This window comes from Cyanistes caeruleus, chromosome 3 (assembly GCF_971803275.1).
Source record: "Cyanistes caeruleus chromosome 3, bCyaCae1.hap1.1, whole genome shotgun sequence".
NCBI classification, from domain to species: domain Eukaryota; kingdom Metazoa; phylum Chordata; class Aves; order Passeriformes; family Paridae; genus Cyanistes; species Cyanistes caeruleus.
The window spans coordinates 114,116,533-114,132,853 of record NC_141703.1 but is presented as its reverse complement, the minus strand read 5'-3'; the positions used below and the strand labels follow the sequence as shown (position 1 = coordinate 114,132,853).

The 16,321-nt window shown below is 48.0% G+C and overlaps 1 protein-coding gene and 1 long non-coding RNA gene across 5 annotated transcripts in view; one reads left to right on the top strand and one right to left on the bottom strand.

Moving 5' to 3' along the window:
- Window positions 1-16,321, bottom strand: part of LOC111942420 (glutamate receptor ionotropic, kainate 1) — a 113,334-nt gene that overhangs the window by 56,264 nt on the left and 40,749 nt on the right. For all 4 annotated transcript variants that reach the window (XM_086883687.1, XM_086883684.1, XM_086883686.1 and 1 more), the window contains exons 2-3: window positions 4,624-4,791; window positions 1,789-2,046 (exon numbers count right to left, since the gene is read on the bottom strand). In XM_086883687.1, the coding sequence (XP_086739813.1) occupies window positions 1,789-2,046; window positions 4,624-4,791 (426 nt within the window). The remainder of the gene's footprint in view (window positions 1-1,788; window positions 2,047-4,623; window positions 4,792-16,321) is intronic.
- Window positions 1,085-6,377, top strand: LOC147654473 (uncharacterized). Its single transcript, XR_015285264.1, has 2 exons — window positions 1,085-2,141; window positions 2,697-6,377. It is a non-coding gene; the product is annotated as an uncharacterized LOC147654473 (long non-coding RNA).

Here is a 16,321-nt window from a genome sequence, read left to right as displayed (position 1 = left end):
TCAGTGCACACCAACATCCCCTCAGTGACACCAACATCCCCTCAGTGCACACCAACATCCCCTCAGTGCACACCAACATCCCCTCAGTGACACCAACATCCCCTCAGTGCACACCAACATCCCCTGAGTGCACACCAACATCCCCTCAATGCACACCAACATCCCCTCAGTGCACACCAACATCCCCTCAGTGCACACCAACATCCCCTCAGTGACACCAACATCCCCTCAGTGCACACCAACATCCCCTCAGTGACACCAACATCCCCTGAGTGCACACCAACATCCCCTCAGTGACACCAACATCCCCTCAGTGCACACCAACATCCCCTCAGTGCACACCAACATCCCCTCAGTGCACACCAACATCCCCTCAGTGACACCAACATCCCCTCAGTGACACCAACATCCCCTCAGTGACACCAACATCCCCTCAGTGCACACCAACATCCCCTCAGTGACACCAACATCCCCTCAGTGCACACCAACATCCCCTCAGTGCACACCAACATCCCCTCAGTGACACCAACATCCCCTCAGTGCACACCAACATCCCCTCAGTGACACCAACATCCCCTCAGTGCACACCAACATCCCCTCAGTGACACCAACATCCCCTCAGTGCACACCAACATCCCCTCAGTGCACACCAACATCCCCTCAGTGACACCAACATCCCCTCAGTGCACACCAACATCCCCTGAGTGCACACCAACATCCCCTCAATGCACACCAACATCCCCTCAGTGCACACCAACATCCCCTCAGTGACACCAACATCCCCTCAGTGCACACCAACATCCCCTCAGTGACACCAACATCCCCTGAGTGCACACCAACATCCCCTGAGTGCACACCAACATCCCCTCAGTGACACCAACATCCCCTGAGTGACACCAACATCCCCTCAGTGACACCAACATCCCCTCAGTGACACCAACATCCCCTCAGTGCACACCAACATCCCCTCAGTGACACCAACATCCCCTGAGTGCACACCAACATCCCCTGAGTGCACACCAACATCCCCTGAGTGACACCAACATCCCCTCAGTGACACCAACATCCCCTCAGTGACACCAACATCCCCTCAGTGCACACCAACATCCCCTCAGTGCACACCAACATCCCCTCAGTGACACCAACATCCCCTCAGTGACACCAACATCCCCTCAGTGACACCAACATCCCCTCAGTGCACACCAACATCCCCTCAGTGACACCAACATCCCCTCAGTGACACCAACATCCCCTCAGTGACACCAACATCCCCTCAGTGCACACCAACACCCCCAGGGCTCTCAGAGGATGGTGCCAGACTCTGCTCAGTGGTGCCAGTGACAGGATGAGGAGCAGTGGCCGTGACCTGAAACACAACAAGTTCCACCTCAGCCTGAGGAAGAACTTCTGGCCATGGAGGGGCAGAGCCCTGGGACAGCTGCCCAGGGAGGGCCTGGAGTCTCCCTCTCTGGGGACATCCCAAATCCCAAATTCCTGTGTCACCTGAGCCAGTGACCCTGCCTTGGCTGGGGGGTTGGACTGGGTGAGCTCCAGGTTCTGGGATCCTGGGATCAGTTCGAGGCTGTATTACGGGTTCCAGAAGCAGGAAGCAGAATGGGACTGACTATTCAAATCCCAGGGGCTCCGTCCCGAGCCCTGGTGAAGCGAGCAGCTTTCCAAAAGCCACGGCAGCAGCGGGACAGGGCTTTTTCTCCTGTAAGCCAGGGCAGCTGCTGAGGGCACGGCAGGGTGTGAGGGACCCCGGCCCCGCAGCCCAGCCCCACTCACCCGTGCTGTCCTCGTACACCACGGTGACGATTTTCCAGTTGTAGTAGAGCACGAGGTCCAGGACGGCCCTGCTGATGGCAGCGTAGTCGGGGTACAGGTTGATGTAGAAGGAGTCCCTGTTGTCCACGGTGGGGTGCTTCCAGCGGGTCTGGATGTGCGGCACCTCCAGGGCGTTGCAGATGGACTGCACGGCGCTGACCGATGAGCTGTGAGCCGGCCCGAACAGCGCTGCCACACCCAGGGCCAGCTGGTCACAGGCTGAGGGGACAGGAGGCTCTCAGTGGGCAAAAGCACGGCACCTGTGGGATGCTGACTGCCAGCTTTTGTCCTGCACCCATCCCCATCCCTTCCAGGTGAGAACGGAGCACTGCCTTGCTCTGGGACCCACTGAGAGATGTGCCAGTGGCTCCTGAGGTGTTCAGGGGCGATTTAGAGGGTTAAGGGAGAGGCTGAGGGGGCTGGGAAAGGGGCTGGAGCCCCAGGAGGGGCTGAGGGAGCTGGGGAAGGGGCTCAGCCTGGAGAAAAGGAGGCTCAGGGGACTTTTCTGGCTCTGCACAACTCCCTGACAGGAGGGGACAGCCGAGGGGGAACAGGAGGACAGGGAATGGCCTCAGGCTGGGCCAGGTTGGACATCAGCAGGAATTTCCTCATGGAAAGGGGTTTTACACTGTGGCAGGGGCTGCCCAGGGAGGTTTGGAGTCCCCATCCCTGGAGGTGCCTAAGGAAAGGTTGAGGTGGCCCTGGGCTGGGGAGAGGGTGGGGATCAGGCACAGCTGGGAGTCGATGGGCTCAGAGGTCTTTTCTACCTTCTGGTTTGATTGTGGTTCTGAAAATGGCTTTACTGATCAGCTTTATACCCTTGACCCTGCTTGTCACAACCAAAACCTTCTCTGCTCATTGCCTTGCAGATCACATGGATTCCTGGACTGCCTTTCTCAGAATGGCTTCATCCTGAAGGAACCAGGAGCTCTCTGGCTGCCCAAGGGATGTCACAGGAATGAAGTTCCTCTGCAGAGCGTTGGGTAATACATCCCTGGAGCCACAGCAGGCTCCCCCTGGATCCCCTGGGACCAACACCTTTCTACCTGTGTGAGCTGCTCTAATTTGAAGCTGCTGCAGGGAGCTGAGCAGCAAAGGGCTCCACGGTCCATAATCTGTGTTTTCAGGGCAGCCAGGAATGCCTGCAGCCCTCGGGAAATAAAGAACCCACACACACTGACGTTTATACCCCTCCAAATCAGCCAAACACATCAACAAAGGCTTCCTTCTCCTTGTGCCCATATCTCAGCCTGAAGAGCCCTGCCTGCAGCTGTCTTTGCATCTTTCTTTCTCTCCCATGTCTTTGCAGGCTGACAGGCAGGAGATGAAGTAATATCAGTTATTTCTGTCCATTGGTAAAATTTACTGCCAATGTTTTTTACAAGGCTCCCGACTGGGACGAGGTCCTGCACTGAGCCGCAGGGCTGCTCTTTTTGTGAGGGTGGGAAGGTTAGAAATGACTCTGATTGAAGGAAATATTAAATACACTGACTTCCACAATGAGCTGAGATTCTTTAAATTCCTGTTTAGCTCTCTGACTGTAATAGAATATGACAGAAAATCAATTATTTTCTGTTTCCATTCTACAAATGAATGTTTCACAGACAGCGTGAAGTGCACGGGCTTTCCAGGTTTAATTCAGAAGCCTTTCTAAAAGATCACAGGTTTTAATGTGCAAATTCCATAAATAACTTCAATAATTCATGATGAGGAGAAATTACTGCTGTCTGTGTGACTTTCTTGCATGTATATTGACAACTTCCTACATATTAAGTGGAGAAGGCACTTTCACAACAGTCACAGAAGAGATTCTCACTCTACAGGGAATCTGAAATACTGTATCTGCCTGGATTCTATGGATTATAAATCCACCAGGCTTGAGATTCTATAGCATATAGCTCCAGCATGTACCTGATAAGTGAAAAGGAATGCAGAAAGTGACATTTAAAGCTCTTTTTGGTGTTCTTTGAAATCATTCTCCTTTTCTCCACTCTTCCTAAGAAACTGAAGTAGCATGAGGAAAATTTGGTAGTGTAGATGTTTGAAAGGTGACAGCTCACCAGCTTGGTTTCTGAAGTGAGGCATTTTTATTTTCCAGCCTTCTTGCAAATTGGGCTGCTCTTTACAACATTTTATCAAACTTCAAGCTTGCTTCCTAGAGCCAAGGAACACATGGAGTTTAGGAATATTGTGACTTATTACCCCTCTCTGTTTTGGCCTACAAGTCAATTAGATGGAAGTAAATTGGGCCATAATTTTCCTTCTCAGAAGAAACAAAAAAAGAAGAGGCAAAAAATTTCCAAAGTTGACCACTTCAATTCTTACAGCTGTTTATAACAGAGAAACTTACTTCTGTCCCCAGGACACTGAGCATTATTATTTCAGGTCAGGGGGGCTACTGGCCTCTGGTCCTTAAAATGCAGTGGAAATAATTTACCAGTAATGGGTATCTGTGCTAATTATGGCTTGTGGCATCCCATTGTGCTTCCTGTGAGTCCCTGATCATTTTTCTGCAGAATTCCAGGTGGCAAATCTATGTTTTGGAAAGAAAAGTGGCTTGGACTCGTCCCCTGCCATCTGGGGCTCTTAGCATGCAGACAGGACATAGGGGTTTATTCAGAAAGCACATGACAGGTCCAAGCCCAGCTTGATTCTTAGTTCAACCACCTTGGAAAGATTCATTTTCTGTTCCTGTTGGTACACATGATGCAAGCAGGGCAGAAAAGGAGATCAGGATGGGGAAAGGCACAGAGCACAAACCACACATGTAACTGACACAGTAATTGAGATATTTACCTCTTCTTGAGGCTTCAAAACTATCGAAAAGGTTAATTCTCTGGATGTCATAGGTTAATGTGGTATTAGGCATCAGTGTTCTGTTTCTATTAATGTTGGTGACAGCAAACTTGAACGCCAATTCTTCAATATTAACAGGTTCATTTTCCACAGTTTCGAATATCCCTCCTGTTGGAACAGAGATAAATGAGAAGGATTATTCACCTCTTAATTGCTGCACAGAAAGAGGGGGGAAAACAAATGATGAGTGTTCATCAAGGCAAACCCGATGGCTGATCAAAGCACTACAGCAAGATCATTAATGATCATTAGTTTTTATCTGCGCTGGGGTTAGCTCAGTGCTGTAAATGTTGCTCTCAAACATCTGGGGAAGACCACGTGTGTTTATTGTCCAGCCTTTCCAGAGGAACATTTTAGATGCTTCTGAAAACTTCTATCCAGCTCCTTTCTAATGAAAGCAGGGATGTTCATGGCTCTTGTTCTGCCTGCTCCAGTCTAATCCGCATTTGGGGATGAGCCTTGGACGTGTGGATGTTTTCTGAAGTGTTCCTGCACGTCTGGCCATCCGAGATCCACTGAGGAGTTTGAGAGCAAACAGACTGAGAGTCTCCCCTCGAGCTCTGTGTTTCCTGTGGATTTTCATACACCTCAGGCAGCGTTGCTGGTCATTCCTCAGCTTGCTCAGGGACAGGGGAATATTTTTACTTTCTCCCAGGAAAAGGAGCTGAACCTGTGGACACAGCACAAGCTTTCCAAAAAGCAAGTGAGCAAGCTTTCCCAAAGAGGACTGGGAATAACCCAAATTTAGGAAGTGTAATGATCTTCCCTGGAGTGTATCCTGGGATGGGGAAGGTGTCTCGAAGCCACAGCCTGTCCCAGTACGCTGGGATGTCCAGCCTCTAGAGACCTTACTGTGCCAACAGCATATTCCCACTGTCCAGAGGCAGTGGGATTTGAGGAATGCACAGCAAACACAGCTAATTTTAAAAAAACAGCTCCTCTAAACAGCAATCTCCAGCTTCAGCGCTTGATTTTGCAAGTATAATTTACTCATTTAGTGCATGTCACCAGAGAATACTCTGGATTTCTCACACATTTCCCCATGTTGAATTTGAGGCCCATCTCTTTGTAATTTCTGGCAATCTGAATGCATTCAGCTCATGAGCTGCAATCTCCTGCAGTTTTGATTCCATGTAGGAATAGTGCAGCCATTAGCTGGCCATCAGAAATGGGAACACACTGGAATCAGAACCTGGTTTGAATTTTAATCTGGCAATGAAGAACCCTGGAGGGTACCAGTCCCAGTCTGGTAATGTTATCCCTGGCTCCTCTGGAATAAACAGCATTATTTTATCTCCTGAACCCACACAGAGCAATGCCTTGACATGGCTTAAACAATCTGCCAGCTTCAGCAATTTTCTTGTACACTCCATGAATTTCTCACGTACAATGTGCAGGTATCAGAACCTGACACTTTTTCCCTCTTCCTCAGAAAACATCCTAGTGATTGCAAAAGAGTGTGATACACAAAAACAGCCAAAAAATAAAATAAAAGCCTGAGTGCAGGACTTGGAACCAAAACATCCAGTGGAATGCTAAAAGCCAGCAGGATTTTCCAGAGCTGCAAACTCCAGAACACCTGAAGGGGGAAAAAAAAAATCTAAAGCCTGTCCTTTCAAATCCAATCCTGTAATTCCTCATCCCAACTATGATCCCAGCAAGTTTAGTGGTTAAATTAAATTATCTTTCCCTCATTTCACCCGAGGAAGACAATTCTTTTCAGCCTGGGCTTGGGCCAGAAAGGTTCCACTGCTGAGTTTCCCTTGAATGCCTGGTGGAAGCAGCAGAGCATTGTTCCACCAGGGAAGGTGGATGTCACGGTACAGGGGACAGCCTGGGATAACCTGGAAATAAATATGGGTGCCCACAATCCCTCCCCACTTCCAATAGGATGGGCATTCTGCCATTTGATCTTGGCAAAAAAAACCCCTCCACCTCAGAAATTATTACTGTGCATTCCAGCACTTTCTGCTTTTTTAATTTTTTTTTTATTATTAATTAAAACTACTTCATCCAACCACCCTTGAGGCAACCTTCATACCTGGATGTGCACAAGCACTTCCTCATTCTAGGGCCAGAACTATTTCCATCCCTCTAATCAACTGCCTGTTAAATTGAGATTAATTTTAATTAATGATGTATAACCAGGAACTATTTATACTTCATTAGCTGAATTCCTCCACTTTCTTCCTTTTGGAAAAGAGTGAAAGCTCACTGGGCAGCAGGAAGGCAGGGAGGGAAAGGAGGAGTGACGCAAAGAGGGGAAGTTCTGTGTGGATGCATTTTCTGAGCAAACAAATTAAAACTCTGCACTATCAATACTCTTGCAGGCTCTTTTTACACACATTAACGGAGCAGGAAAGCACTCACAGGAACTCTGACTGCAGCCTTTATTTGCTGGTGACATACCCTGGATTAAACAGGGAGTCATGGAATGGTCTGGCTTGGAGGGGGTCTCAAAGCTCATCCAGTCCCACACCCATGGGCAAAGTTCCATGAGGGAGTTTTTGAGGCAATAATTCCTTACTGTGACTGAGCTGGGGGATTTTGCATTAAAAAGGCTTGGACTGTACCTATTGCAGCTTGATTCTTCTGTTCAGGCCTATTCAGCTGCTAAAAAGGAGTTGAATTACTCGATAAATCTGCATCACAAACAAGCTGTGCTGTAGCATTTTCATCCATACATCCCTAATGAAATCCAGCAATTCCATAAATAGTCTCTTCTCCTTCTTCTGCTGCTGACTGACAGCAAAGCTCAGAATTTATTGTAAGGTCCAGGTTAAAAGAAAAATAGCAGAGTAAGTGACAAGTTTTATGAAGAACTAGTTTGTCAGATGATTCATTTAAATAAAGTAATTACTGTACAACATTGTAAAAACAAATTAACCACAGAGAGAGAGAGAGAGAGAGAGAGAGAGAGAGAGAGGGAGGGAGGGAGGGAGGAAGGCAGGCAGGAAGGAAGGCAAGGAAGGCAGGCAGGAAGGCAGGAAGGAAGGAAGGAAGGAAGGAAGGAAGGAAGGAAGGAAGGAAGGAAGGAAGGAAGGAAGGAAGGAAGGAAGGAAGGAAGGAAGGAAGGAAGGAAGGAAGGAAGGAAGGAAGGAAGGAAGGAAGGAAGGAAGGAAGGAAGGAAGGAAGGAAGGAAGGAAGGAAGGAAGGAAGGAAGGAAGGAAGGAAGGAAGGAAGGAAAAGAAACACTGGCTTTCATGTTGGGTTGCTGGTAGCACTTGGGTAATTGCTAATTGGTAACTGGTAAAATTGGTAATTGGGAAATTGTAAATTTTGGACTCCTCCCTTTCAGTTCCCTCCTCCCTCAGTCAGAGAGCGAATCCTCCACAGCAAACCAAAGGCTGCTGCGTCCTGGTCAGTGACAGACCTGACTTTTCACTTACAGCACATCATTTGTAATGTGATTTCTTCAGGGACGAAGGAAAAAACCAGTAACTGCCCCTCCATGGAATTTAGCAGTGGAAAGTAAGAGGGAATGACAGCCTGGGTACAGCTGCTCTGCCACAAAGGGGCTGAGCCATGTGAGTGAGCCAAAGTGACAGGCAGGGCAAAGCATCAGCTCCATTCACTCTCTGAGCACAAAAATCCCCACAGCAAGGAAAATGTCACAACTACACAGCACACTTCAGCAGGCACACCTGGAAAAGCTCCTCCAGCTCTCCCAGGCAAGCAAACATTTCTATTTCAAGGGGTCATCAGGGACTGAGGGAGTTTCAGTAAAGGTCAGGGCTGAATCCATCCTCAAAGGAGGATTTTACAGTTTGTGACTCTTTCTGGTTGAGGAGAAATCCCTGTTTCTACACGGTTAATGCCCATATTTCCTGTCCCGGCTGAAAGGAGGAATTTTCCCAGACTGGGTGTCAGCTGTGCAGCTGGGGAGGCGCTGGGACACGGAATGACACATGGAATCAGCCATGTGGAAGCACAGGGCTGGCTGGATGCTGCTCCATCCCCGAGCTGGGAGCCACCAACAGCTCCCAAGAGCAGCCCAGTGCCAGGACAGGCAGGTGGTTTGCTAGCAGGGCTTCCAGAAACATCTGAACATCCAGCTCTTGCAGGGGTTCCTGCTCTGAGAAGCCTCCCCTCCTTCCCACAGGGAACCCCAGGAGGTCCATGAGACCTCATTAAAACCCACCTGTCAGCCACTGAAGGGAAAAGAGAGCTAAAATCCTAATGTTTGTGAGCTCTGTGCTGCTGCTTTCCCCAAAGAGAAGCTGTTGTTGGTGCCAGGTTAATGTAGAGGATTTGTGAAAGCCAAAGGAACACAAGGTTTGCCCTTGGGCTCTTTGACAGGGATATGGATTCCATGGGGGTCTGGATCACACACACTCAGTGGGGCTAGGGAAAGACTGAAGGGTCAGAAAGGAGCAGGGCATGGCAAACAGTGCTGAGGAAGATCTTTTTCTCTGGATAATTCCCTCTGAGAGTTCCACTTGCACTGAAGCTACTGGAAACGCCCTCCAAGCATATTTTTCTCTCCTTATCCCTTAGCAAAGGACAGATTTTCCTGTGCCATGTGGTGTCCAGCTGGGAGTCAATCAAAGAAGTCATTGCTCACAGTTCAGCAGTATTTTCCTTTGCAAAGTTACCTCTCTGACAGCACAAGGCTGTCCAGAAATTTGCTGTTAGCTCTAATTTAGACATGGCTAAAGACACATAAGCTGCTCCACAGGTTGTGTGGATGTGCACTGGGAGTTTCTCAGGAAGAAGGGCGAGCGACCCCAGCCCCGTCAGCAGCAGGAATTGCCGTGTCCCTCTGCCCAGTCCTGTGGGCTGCACAGGGTTTGCTCCCCGGGGCTCTCCTGGAGCACAGGGGCCGTGTTTGGCTGGCAGAGCCCCCCTGAGCCCATCAGCATTCCGTGCATGCTGAGCCTGCAGCAGCCCTCGTGGTGAGGAGCTGTTATCATCCTCATTTTACACACAGTGGAGCTGAGAGCCGCCTTCCCACCTCCGTTCCCTCTCCAATCTGTTCAAAAGCTGCTTTGGAAACCTTCCATGCATTGTGCTGTGTTCCAGCCTATTCCCACCCTCTCCAAGCCCCTGGCCCTACCTTGGCATCCCTCATCCCTGTGTTCCCCAGTCTGGAACCTCAGTTCTCCTCCTCAGTGCTCCATCCTGCCATGGCCCTGCCTCTGCCAGCCCTGGGATCACTTCTCTGTCACTCATCACCTCTCTGTGGGCTCCTGCTTTTAGGGTGCACTCAAACAGAGCTCTAGGGCCCTGCCCTTGCCATTCCCCTCCTTGTTTTCAGCCATCAGAACCACAAAGGAAGGATGGTGAGCATGGCAAGGCAAACACCCCACTCTGGAACCCCCCTGGATTTCGGCTTCCCTTACCCCAAATAACTCTGCAGTTATTTGGTCCCTGTCTCTGTAGATTGCATCTTGAGACTGTCAGAAATTTGCAGCCAAACAGAAGAATTTTTGATTTTAAATGTAATAAATTCAGGGCTGGCTCTGAGATTGGGGCTGGTTGAATTCTCCTTTCTATGTCTGTGGGGAGCTGAAACCTGGGACAGGATCAGGACCCAATCCTGACCAAGGGAGGGGATGAGTCCCAAGTGCCAAACTCAGCAAATGGGAGATTTTAAAGAAGACTAGGCTTGGAGATAGCAAGGTCACTGCCTATTTGTCAAATTTGGTATCTCCTGTGTTCCAAACTGCCCATCCAAAACCCAGCTCCATGTTCTGGGTGCAGTTTTATTCCAGCTGCTTTTATGAAGGTTTTGCTCCCAGCTGAAACAAGGCTGCTCAAATTTTGCTTGATTTTTTTTGCTGAACTCTCAGAGGAACTCGGCCTTTCTGCCCTTTTCATGCAGTGTGGGCAGTGCTGAGTGCCCAGGGAGCTGCTACAGATCCCACTTTGGGCTCAGGCACGGGCGAGGTGTGCCACTGCCCCAGGGCTGCAGCCCCTCACGGGGGGCTGAACCCATCACCCTGCACAGAGAACAGAAAAAAAGGGCTAAATAAAAATGGGGAACTATTTCTCCACCCAAAATAGCCCCCATGGGAGCCAGGGCAGGTTTTATCATTGCCTGCACTCCAGAAAGGGGCATTCAGCCCCGATTCGATCCTTTGGAAAGCAGAGGGATAAAAATACATGTGTGTACGTATATATAGAAAAAGTTGAGCTTATTAAGATACAAGGATCTGTCTTTTCCAAGGGGAATTATTTCACTTCAGCTTGCAAGTGGAGATATTTCCCAAAGGCACATTTGGCATGATTTGTGGTACAGAATTTCTAAGTAATGAACTTTTTTCCTTTTTACTAACAGCAAAAAAATCTGGTTGACCTGATTTAGGAATCTCTTGCAATACCAGGCAGGAACTAAAGCAACATTTGTGAGGTGCAAACTCTCAATTTGATAGGAAGTTTCAAAACCGTTGCTTTTCTCCTTTATATTTTATATTTCCCTCTGCCTGTGCTATACCACGGGTTGTGGGCTCTTCCAAACGTTTCTCCTGATTCCAGCAGGGTTTGATCAAAGCCCTCATGGTTGAGCATTCCTCCCACCGTGTTGTAACAACTTTACTAGTCCCACTGGAAAATAAACTTACTTTCTCCTGCCTTTTTAAGTCTTTCAGAGCCCTACAGGTCTGCTTTTCCTGAGTGTCTGAGCGAGAGGATTTCCCCCCTAGACACCCAGACCTCCTGGCACATTCACTGCTGATCATGTGCAGGGCTACAGGAGCTGCTGGAAATGGAGAGGCAACAGGAAACAGAGGAAGGGACAATCACAGGGGGGAAAATAAAAATATCAATGCTCACATTAAGGAGTAAAGGAAGGGGAAAAGAATTTGACAGAAATGAAAAGCAGATGAGGAGAGTGGAAAGAAAGTGAGCTGGTGGGATGAAGACTGAAAGACTGATGACACTGAGCTGCAGGCATTGCTGGGATTTACTGCTTTTACCTGAGTCCATCCCAAAAGTGTTCAGTTGCTTACAAATAGAGTGAGGTTTTTTTGGGCAGACACAAAGCAATTGTACCTTACACTTGAGGAAACCTCAAAACAAGTGAAGCCATAGAGACCTCTAAAACAACAGCAAGGAAAATTGAATTCAGAGGGGGTTTTGCCATTGCTTTGACACAGACACCTGGTTAAATCAGGAGGATATCTGTACAAAAGTGCTTTACACTGTTTGCAGTGGCTGCAAGAGGTGACACTCACAGAAAGCAGCAATAAATAAACAAGTTTTTCTGCACTCTGACAACAGATGACCCTTAGAAACAGAAAGATTCACTCCACAGATCCCTGGAAAGTTACTCCAGAGAGGAACCCTGAGGGGAGAGGAGATGACCCCACTACAGAGCATTGGGAGTTTGCATTTGCAATGGAACTGCTTCAGGATCAGCCAGCTCCCTCCAGAAAGACATTCCAAAATCCAACACAATGCTTTGAAATGAGAGCTTTGTGCATAAATGTCAGGGTTACATCTTTCAAAATGACAGTCTGTCTTTTCCTGAGTGCCCATTAAGCACTATTATCTCTAAGATGCTTAGGAACATAAGATCTTTATTAAAGCTGAAAAAATCTGAGTTTATCCTGAAAAAGCATGGATAAATCAGATCACAGACCATCCCAAAGTACATCCCTTCCAGAGAGGAGGTGCTGGAGGGAGGTTAAAGTTGGCAGGGGGGACATTTTAAGCTCTAACTTTAGTCTTTGGCTGCTGTCTTTCTGAACTCCAGCTGCCCTGAGGGCAGAGCCACTTGTGCAGCTGGGAATGATGGACATGGGGGTGCCTGTCCAGCTGGGAATGATGGACATGGGGGTGCCTGTCCTGCTGGGAATGATGGACATGGGGGTGCCTGTCCAGCTGGGAATGATGGACATGGGGGTGCCTGTCCTGCTGGGAATGATGGACATGGGGGTGCCTGTCCTGCTGGGAATGATGGACATGGGGGTGCCTGTCCTGCTGTCACCCCTCTGCACGAGGCTGTGGGGAATTCTGTCTTTGCCTCCCATCCCAAATGCAACAATTGCTGATGGCACATTTCTCTGGGGCTGGAGTTGCTCCTTACACTCTGGAGAAAAGGCTTAAAATCATTCAGTTAAACTGGAAAGGACTTTGCCTGTGATTGTCCCCATCCTTCCTTCTCCCCAGAACATTCCAGGCCTGGCATGAAGGAAGGATAAACCTGAAGTTTAAAAATAAAACCTGCAAAGAGATGTGATTTGATTTTCATTGTAAGAAATAAATCCCCGCTTTAGCTTTTCTTGGCGTAGAGGAAGGATATAAACCTAAATGTTACCAGGTTTCCCACTAGATCCACGTTTTTATTCTCCTGAAGCTCCAGACACACATTTGGTGTTTGGGGGACATGAGGAAATTTGCAGGTTTTGCTCAGGATTTTCTTTAAACCTTACAGCAGCATATTTTCCCCATGCTGCTGCATCCTTATTCTGCCTGCCTTTAAGTGGCATTATCCTTAATTCCTGGTTAAAACCAGGAATTAACCAGGAATTTAACCAGGAATTTAAATTTAACCGGTTTCATCCTTAATTCCTCAGGTATCAGGGAGGAGCTCAGAGAAAACAGGCTGCCATTCACCTAACCAGGGCATTATTTACCTTGCAGCCTCAGCAGCAGCTGTTTTAAAAATGAAATAAGGTACATTTTCAGTCCTGGGAAGTGTAATGTCTAAGGAGCTCGTCTGGGATGATGCTCTTAAGAGCGGGGGGTGCAGATTTTCCAACAGATCCACTCTTATGGGGAATGTTTAATCAGCACCTGTGCTTGGAGCTGCCACAATTCCTCATAATAATGATGGTTGGCTCTTGAAAAGACACTTTACTGGAGGTGCCTGCAGTTTAAAGCTTTCTTAGTAATTATCAGCCTGGAAAATTTGTATTCCTCAATCTACTGAGGGCCATTTGAGTCTGAAGAATGCCTTATTCAATGTCTACATTTGCAAATATTAAAGCACCAAGTGTAAACAAAACACTGCTGCACCTGATGACAACTGCACATCAAGTGCTAAATTATACAGCTCCAAGAGAAGTACGGCACGGGAACCCAAACAACTCCAGCAGCACTTGCTTCTTGTAATGTTTCCCTCAAAAAAGAACTTAGAGAGTCCCAGACTGGTTTGGGTGGGAAGGGACCTTAAAGCACATCCATTCTCACCCATTCCATGGGCAGGGACATCTCCCTCTGTCCCAGGTCACTCCAAGCCCCGTCCAGCCTGCCCTTGGACATTGCCAGGGATCCAGGGGCAGCCACAGCTGCTCTGGGCACCCTGTGCCAGGGCCTTGAGAAGCTCCTGCTCGAATCACTCATGAGAGATGTAAAAAGGAGATGAGAGCTGTAAGAAAGAGGATCTTTTAGCTGAGACACCTTCCTACGGTGTGGGAAAATTTGGGGATGCCTGAGGCAGCACTGTTACATCCAGATAAATCCCAGCCACAAAATGTTTGACATCTGTGTCCACAGAAATGTCCTGCACCACAAATCACACTCAGATTGAGACATTCCACTGCAGCAGCTTCACTGGGAACAGCTTTATCAGGAGTTATTAACTCTAATTAGAGATGGTAGTTGTAGTTATTGCATTTATTATATTAAAGGTCTTCTTAGCTGCAATTTTTACACTTATGGATAGGGAAGTTAGATATACACTTTGAAAAAAAATGGCAGGAAAATCCTGGATAATTTTACCCTGAGGTTAAAACTGTGTTAAAAAAATTAATAAAAAAATTAAAGAAAGAAAAGGACAATTATCGGAAAAACCGATACAACATTTCCAGGCCCCACAAGGTGAATATCTGAGTTACTAAATTGTTACTTATATTTTTAAAATATGAGAGTTTATGTTACTGGGCATAAATATTGTAGGGTTGGGGTTTTTTTTAGCCTCATAACTTCATTGTTAGAAATAAACTTCCATCAAAGTCCATAAAATATCCTTGCCATGAAGAGGAAACTGTAATTAGTACAGTGTGTAAAGATGGCTTGAATTCAATTAAATATTTCCATAAACTGATGAAGCCACAATGGCCATCATTGCAATGTGTTGCCACCAAACTCCTGATTGAATAACTTAAATTTCAAAATAAAATGAAGAATTCAGCTGAAGGAGACACGTGATATTTTTCCTTGCTCGGTTTTCTTCTGTGTGTGTCAGAATTCCCACTCAGGGTATTCCATGATTTGACATTTGAACAGGTTTGGGTTTTTTTGGCAGAACTGATTGGGCTCACTTTTGGGGCTAGGACATGGAATCAAACTGCTTGTTTATTCTGGGAGATCATTGGAGATCCTGTGATGCTCCTGCCTGGCCTGAAACTTTCTGAAATCCAAGGGCAGCAATAAATGCTGGCCAGGGAGCTCAGACAAGAGGGGGCTGTTCCAGCAGAGCTCTGTGTGTCACAGCAAGCTGGGGCACAGCAGGAGGTGACCCCAGCAGCTCTCACTCTGTGTTCTCTGAGACACAGAACACGGACAAATGGTCATATTAATGCATTTCATTTGCTGCAATGCATCCCCCATGTAAATGGAATGCTGTGTGCACCACTCTTCTGGGTGATTGTGGCTCACTACGTGACATATGTCTAATGATTCAGATTGGCTGCTGTTGAGAGGGATTTCATTTAAGGCACTTATAGCATTGGGCTCAAATTATTTGCAAGAGTTGATTGAAGCTTATGTTTTACCCTGCAGCTTGTGCTCAGCTGAGGATCATCCTCGGCCCACATTCCATTTGTCTCCAGCAGGATCTCAGCCGTGGGCTCCTGCCTCACTTCTGTCTCTCCCTGCAATTGTCCAAGCACTTCCCAGAGCAATCAGAGCCTGCTGCAAAATCAGGCACCAGAACAAAATCGCCCTTCCCAGGTATTTGAATATTTTATTTATTTAATTGTTACATCTGCACTTTTTAAAGCCACCTTGGTAGCAGGTTTGGGGTATCTGGTTCCCATGAGAATCAGGAGGAACTGGCCATGCACCCCTTAGGAAGCTTCTCCATTTCTGTCTCTCAGTGCTGGTCAGTGAGCTGCTGATTGCAGGAATCCACAGTTCAGAGGTGTCACCATGGAATTTGGTGGCAGCCTAAGCTTAGTGTGAGGCTGCAGCTGCCTGGGATGTCACATCCCATGGAATGTCACATCCCATGGAAACCCCACCCCAGTGTCCAGCAGCACAAACCCCCTGCAGACCCCAGGCCCTTATCCCTGGCTGGAATGAGGTGGGAGGGGAGTGCACAGACAGCCCTGGAGCTGTCTGGGGGTGAAGGTGAGCTTTGATCTGATCTGAGAAGGTATTCCATGAACTTCCCTGGCCTTTGGACAGGCCCCAGCACCCCCTGCTCTGGCTCTCACTGAGGGGGATGCTGGTGAAACCCAGGGGGACGAGGGTCAGGGACAGAATGGATGTGGCATTTCCCACAGCACTGCTCCAGCTGCCTTGAAACAAAAGGGCCACTGAAGCAGTGCTAATTTCATTATCAGAGAATCCCAGGATCACTGAGGCTGGAAAAGCCCTCCAGGATCACCAAGTGCAATCTGTGCCCCATCCCCACCTTGTCCCCAGCCCAGAACCCTGAGTGCCACATCCAGGCCTGCCTTGGACACCTCCAGGGATGGGCACTCCAAACCTCCCAAGAACCTTTTTTCTTACAAGCCCAGCAGAGGAG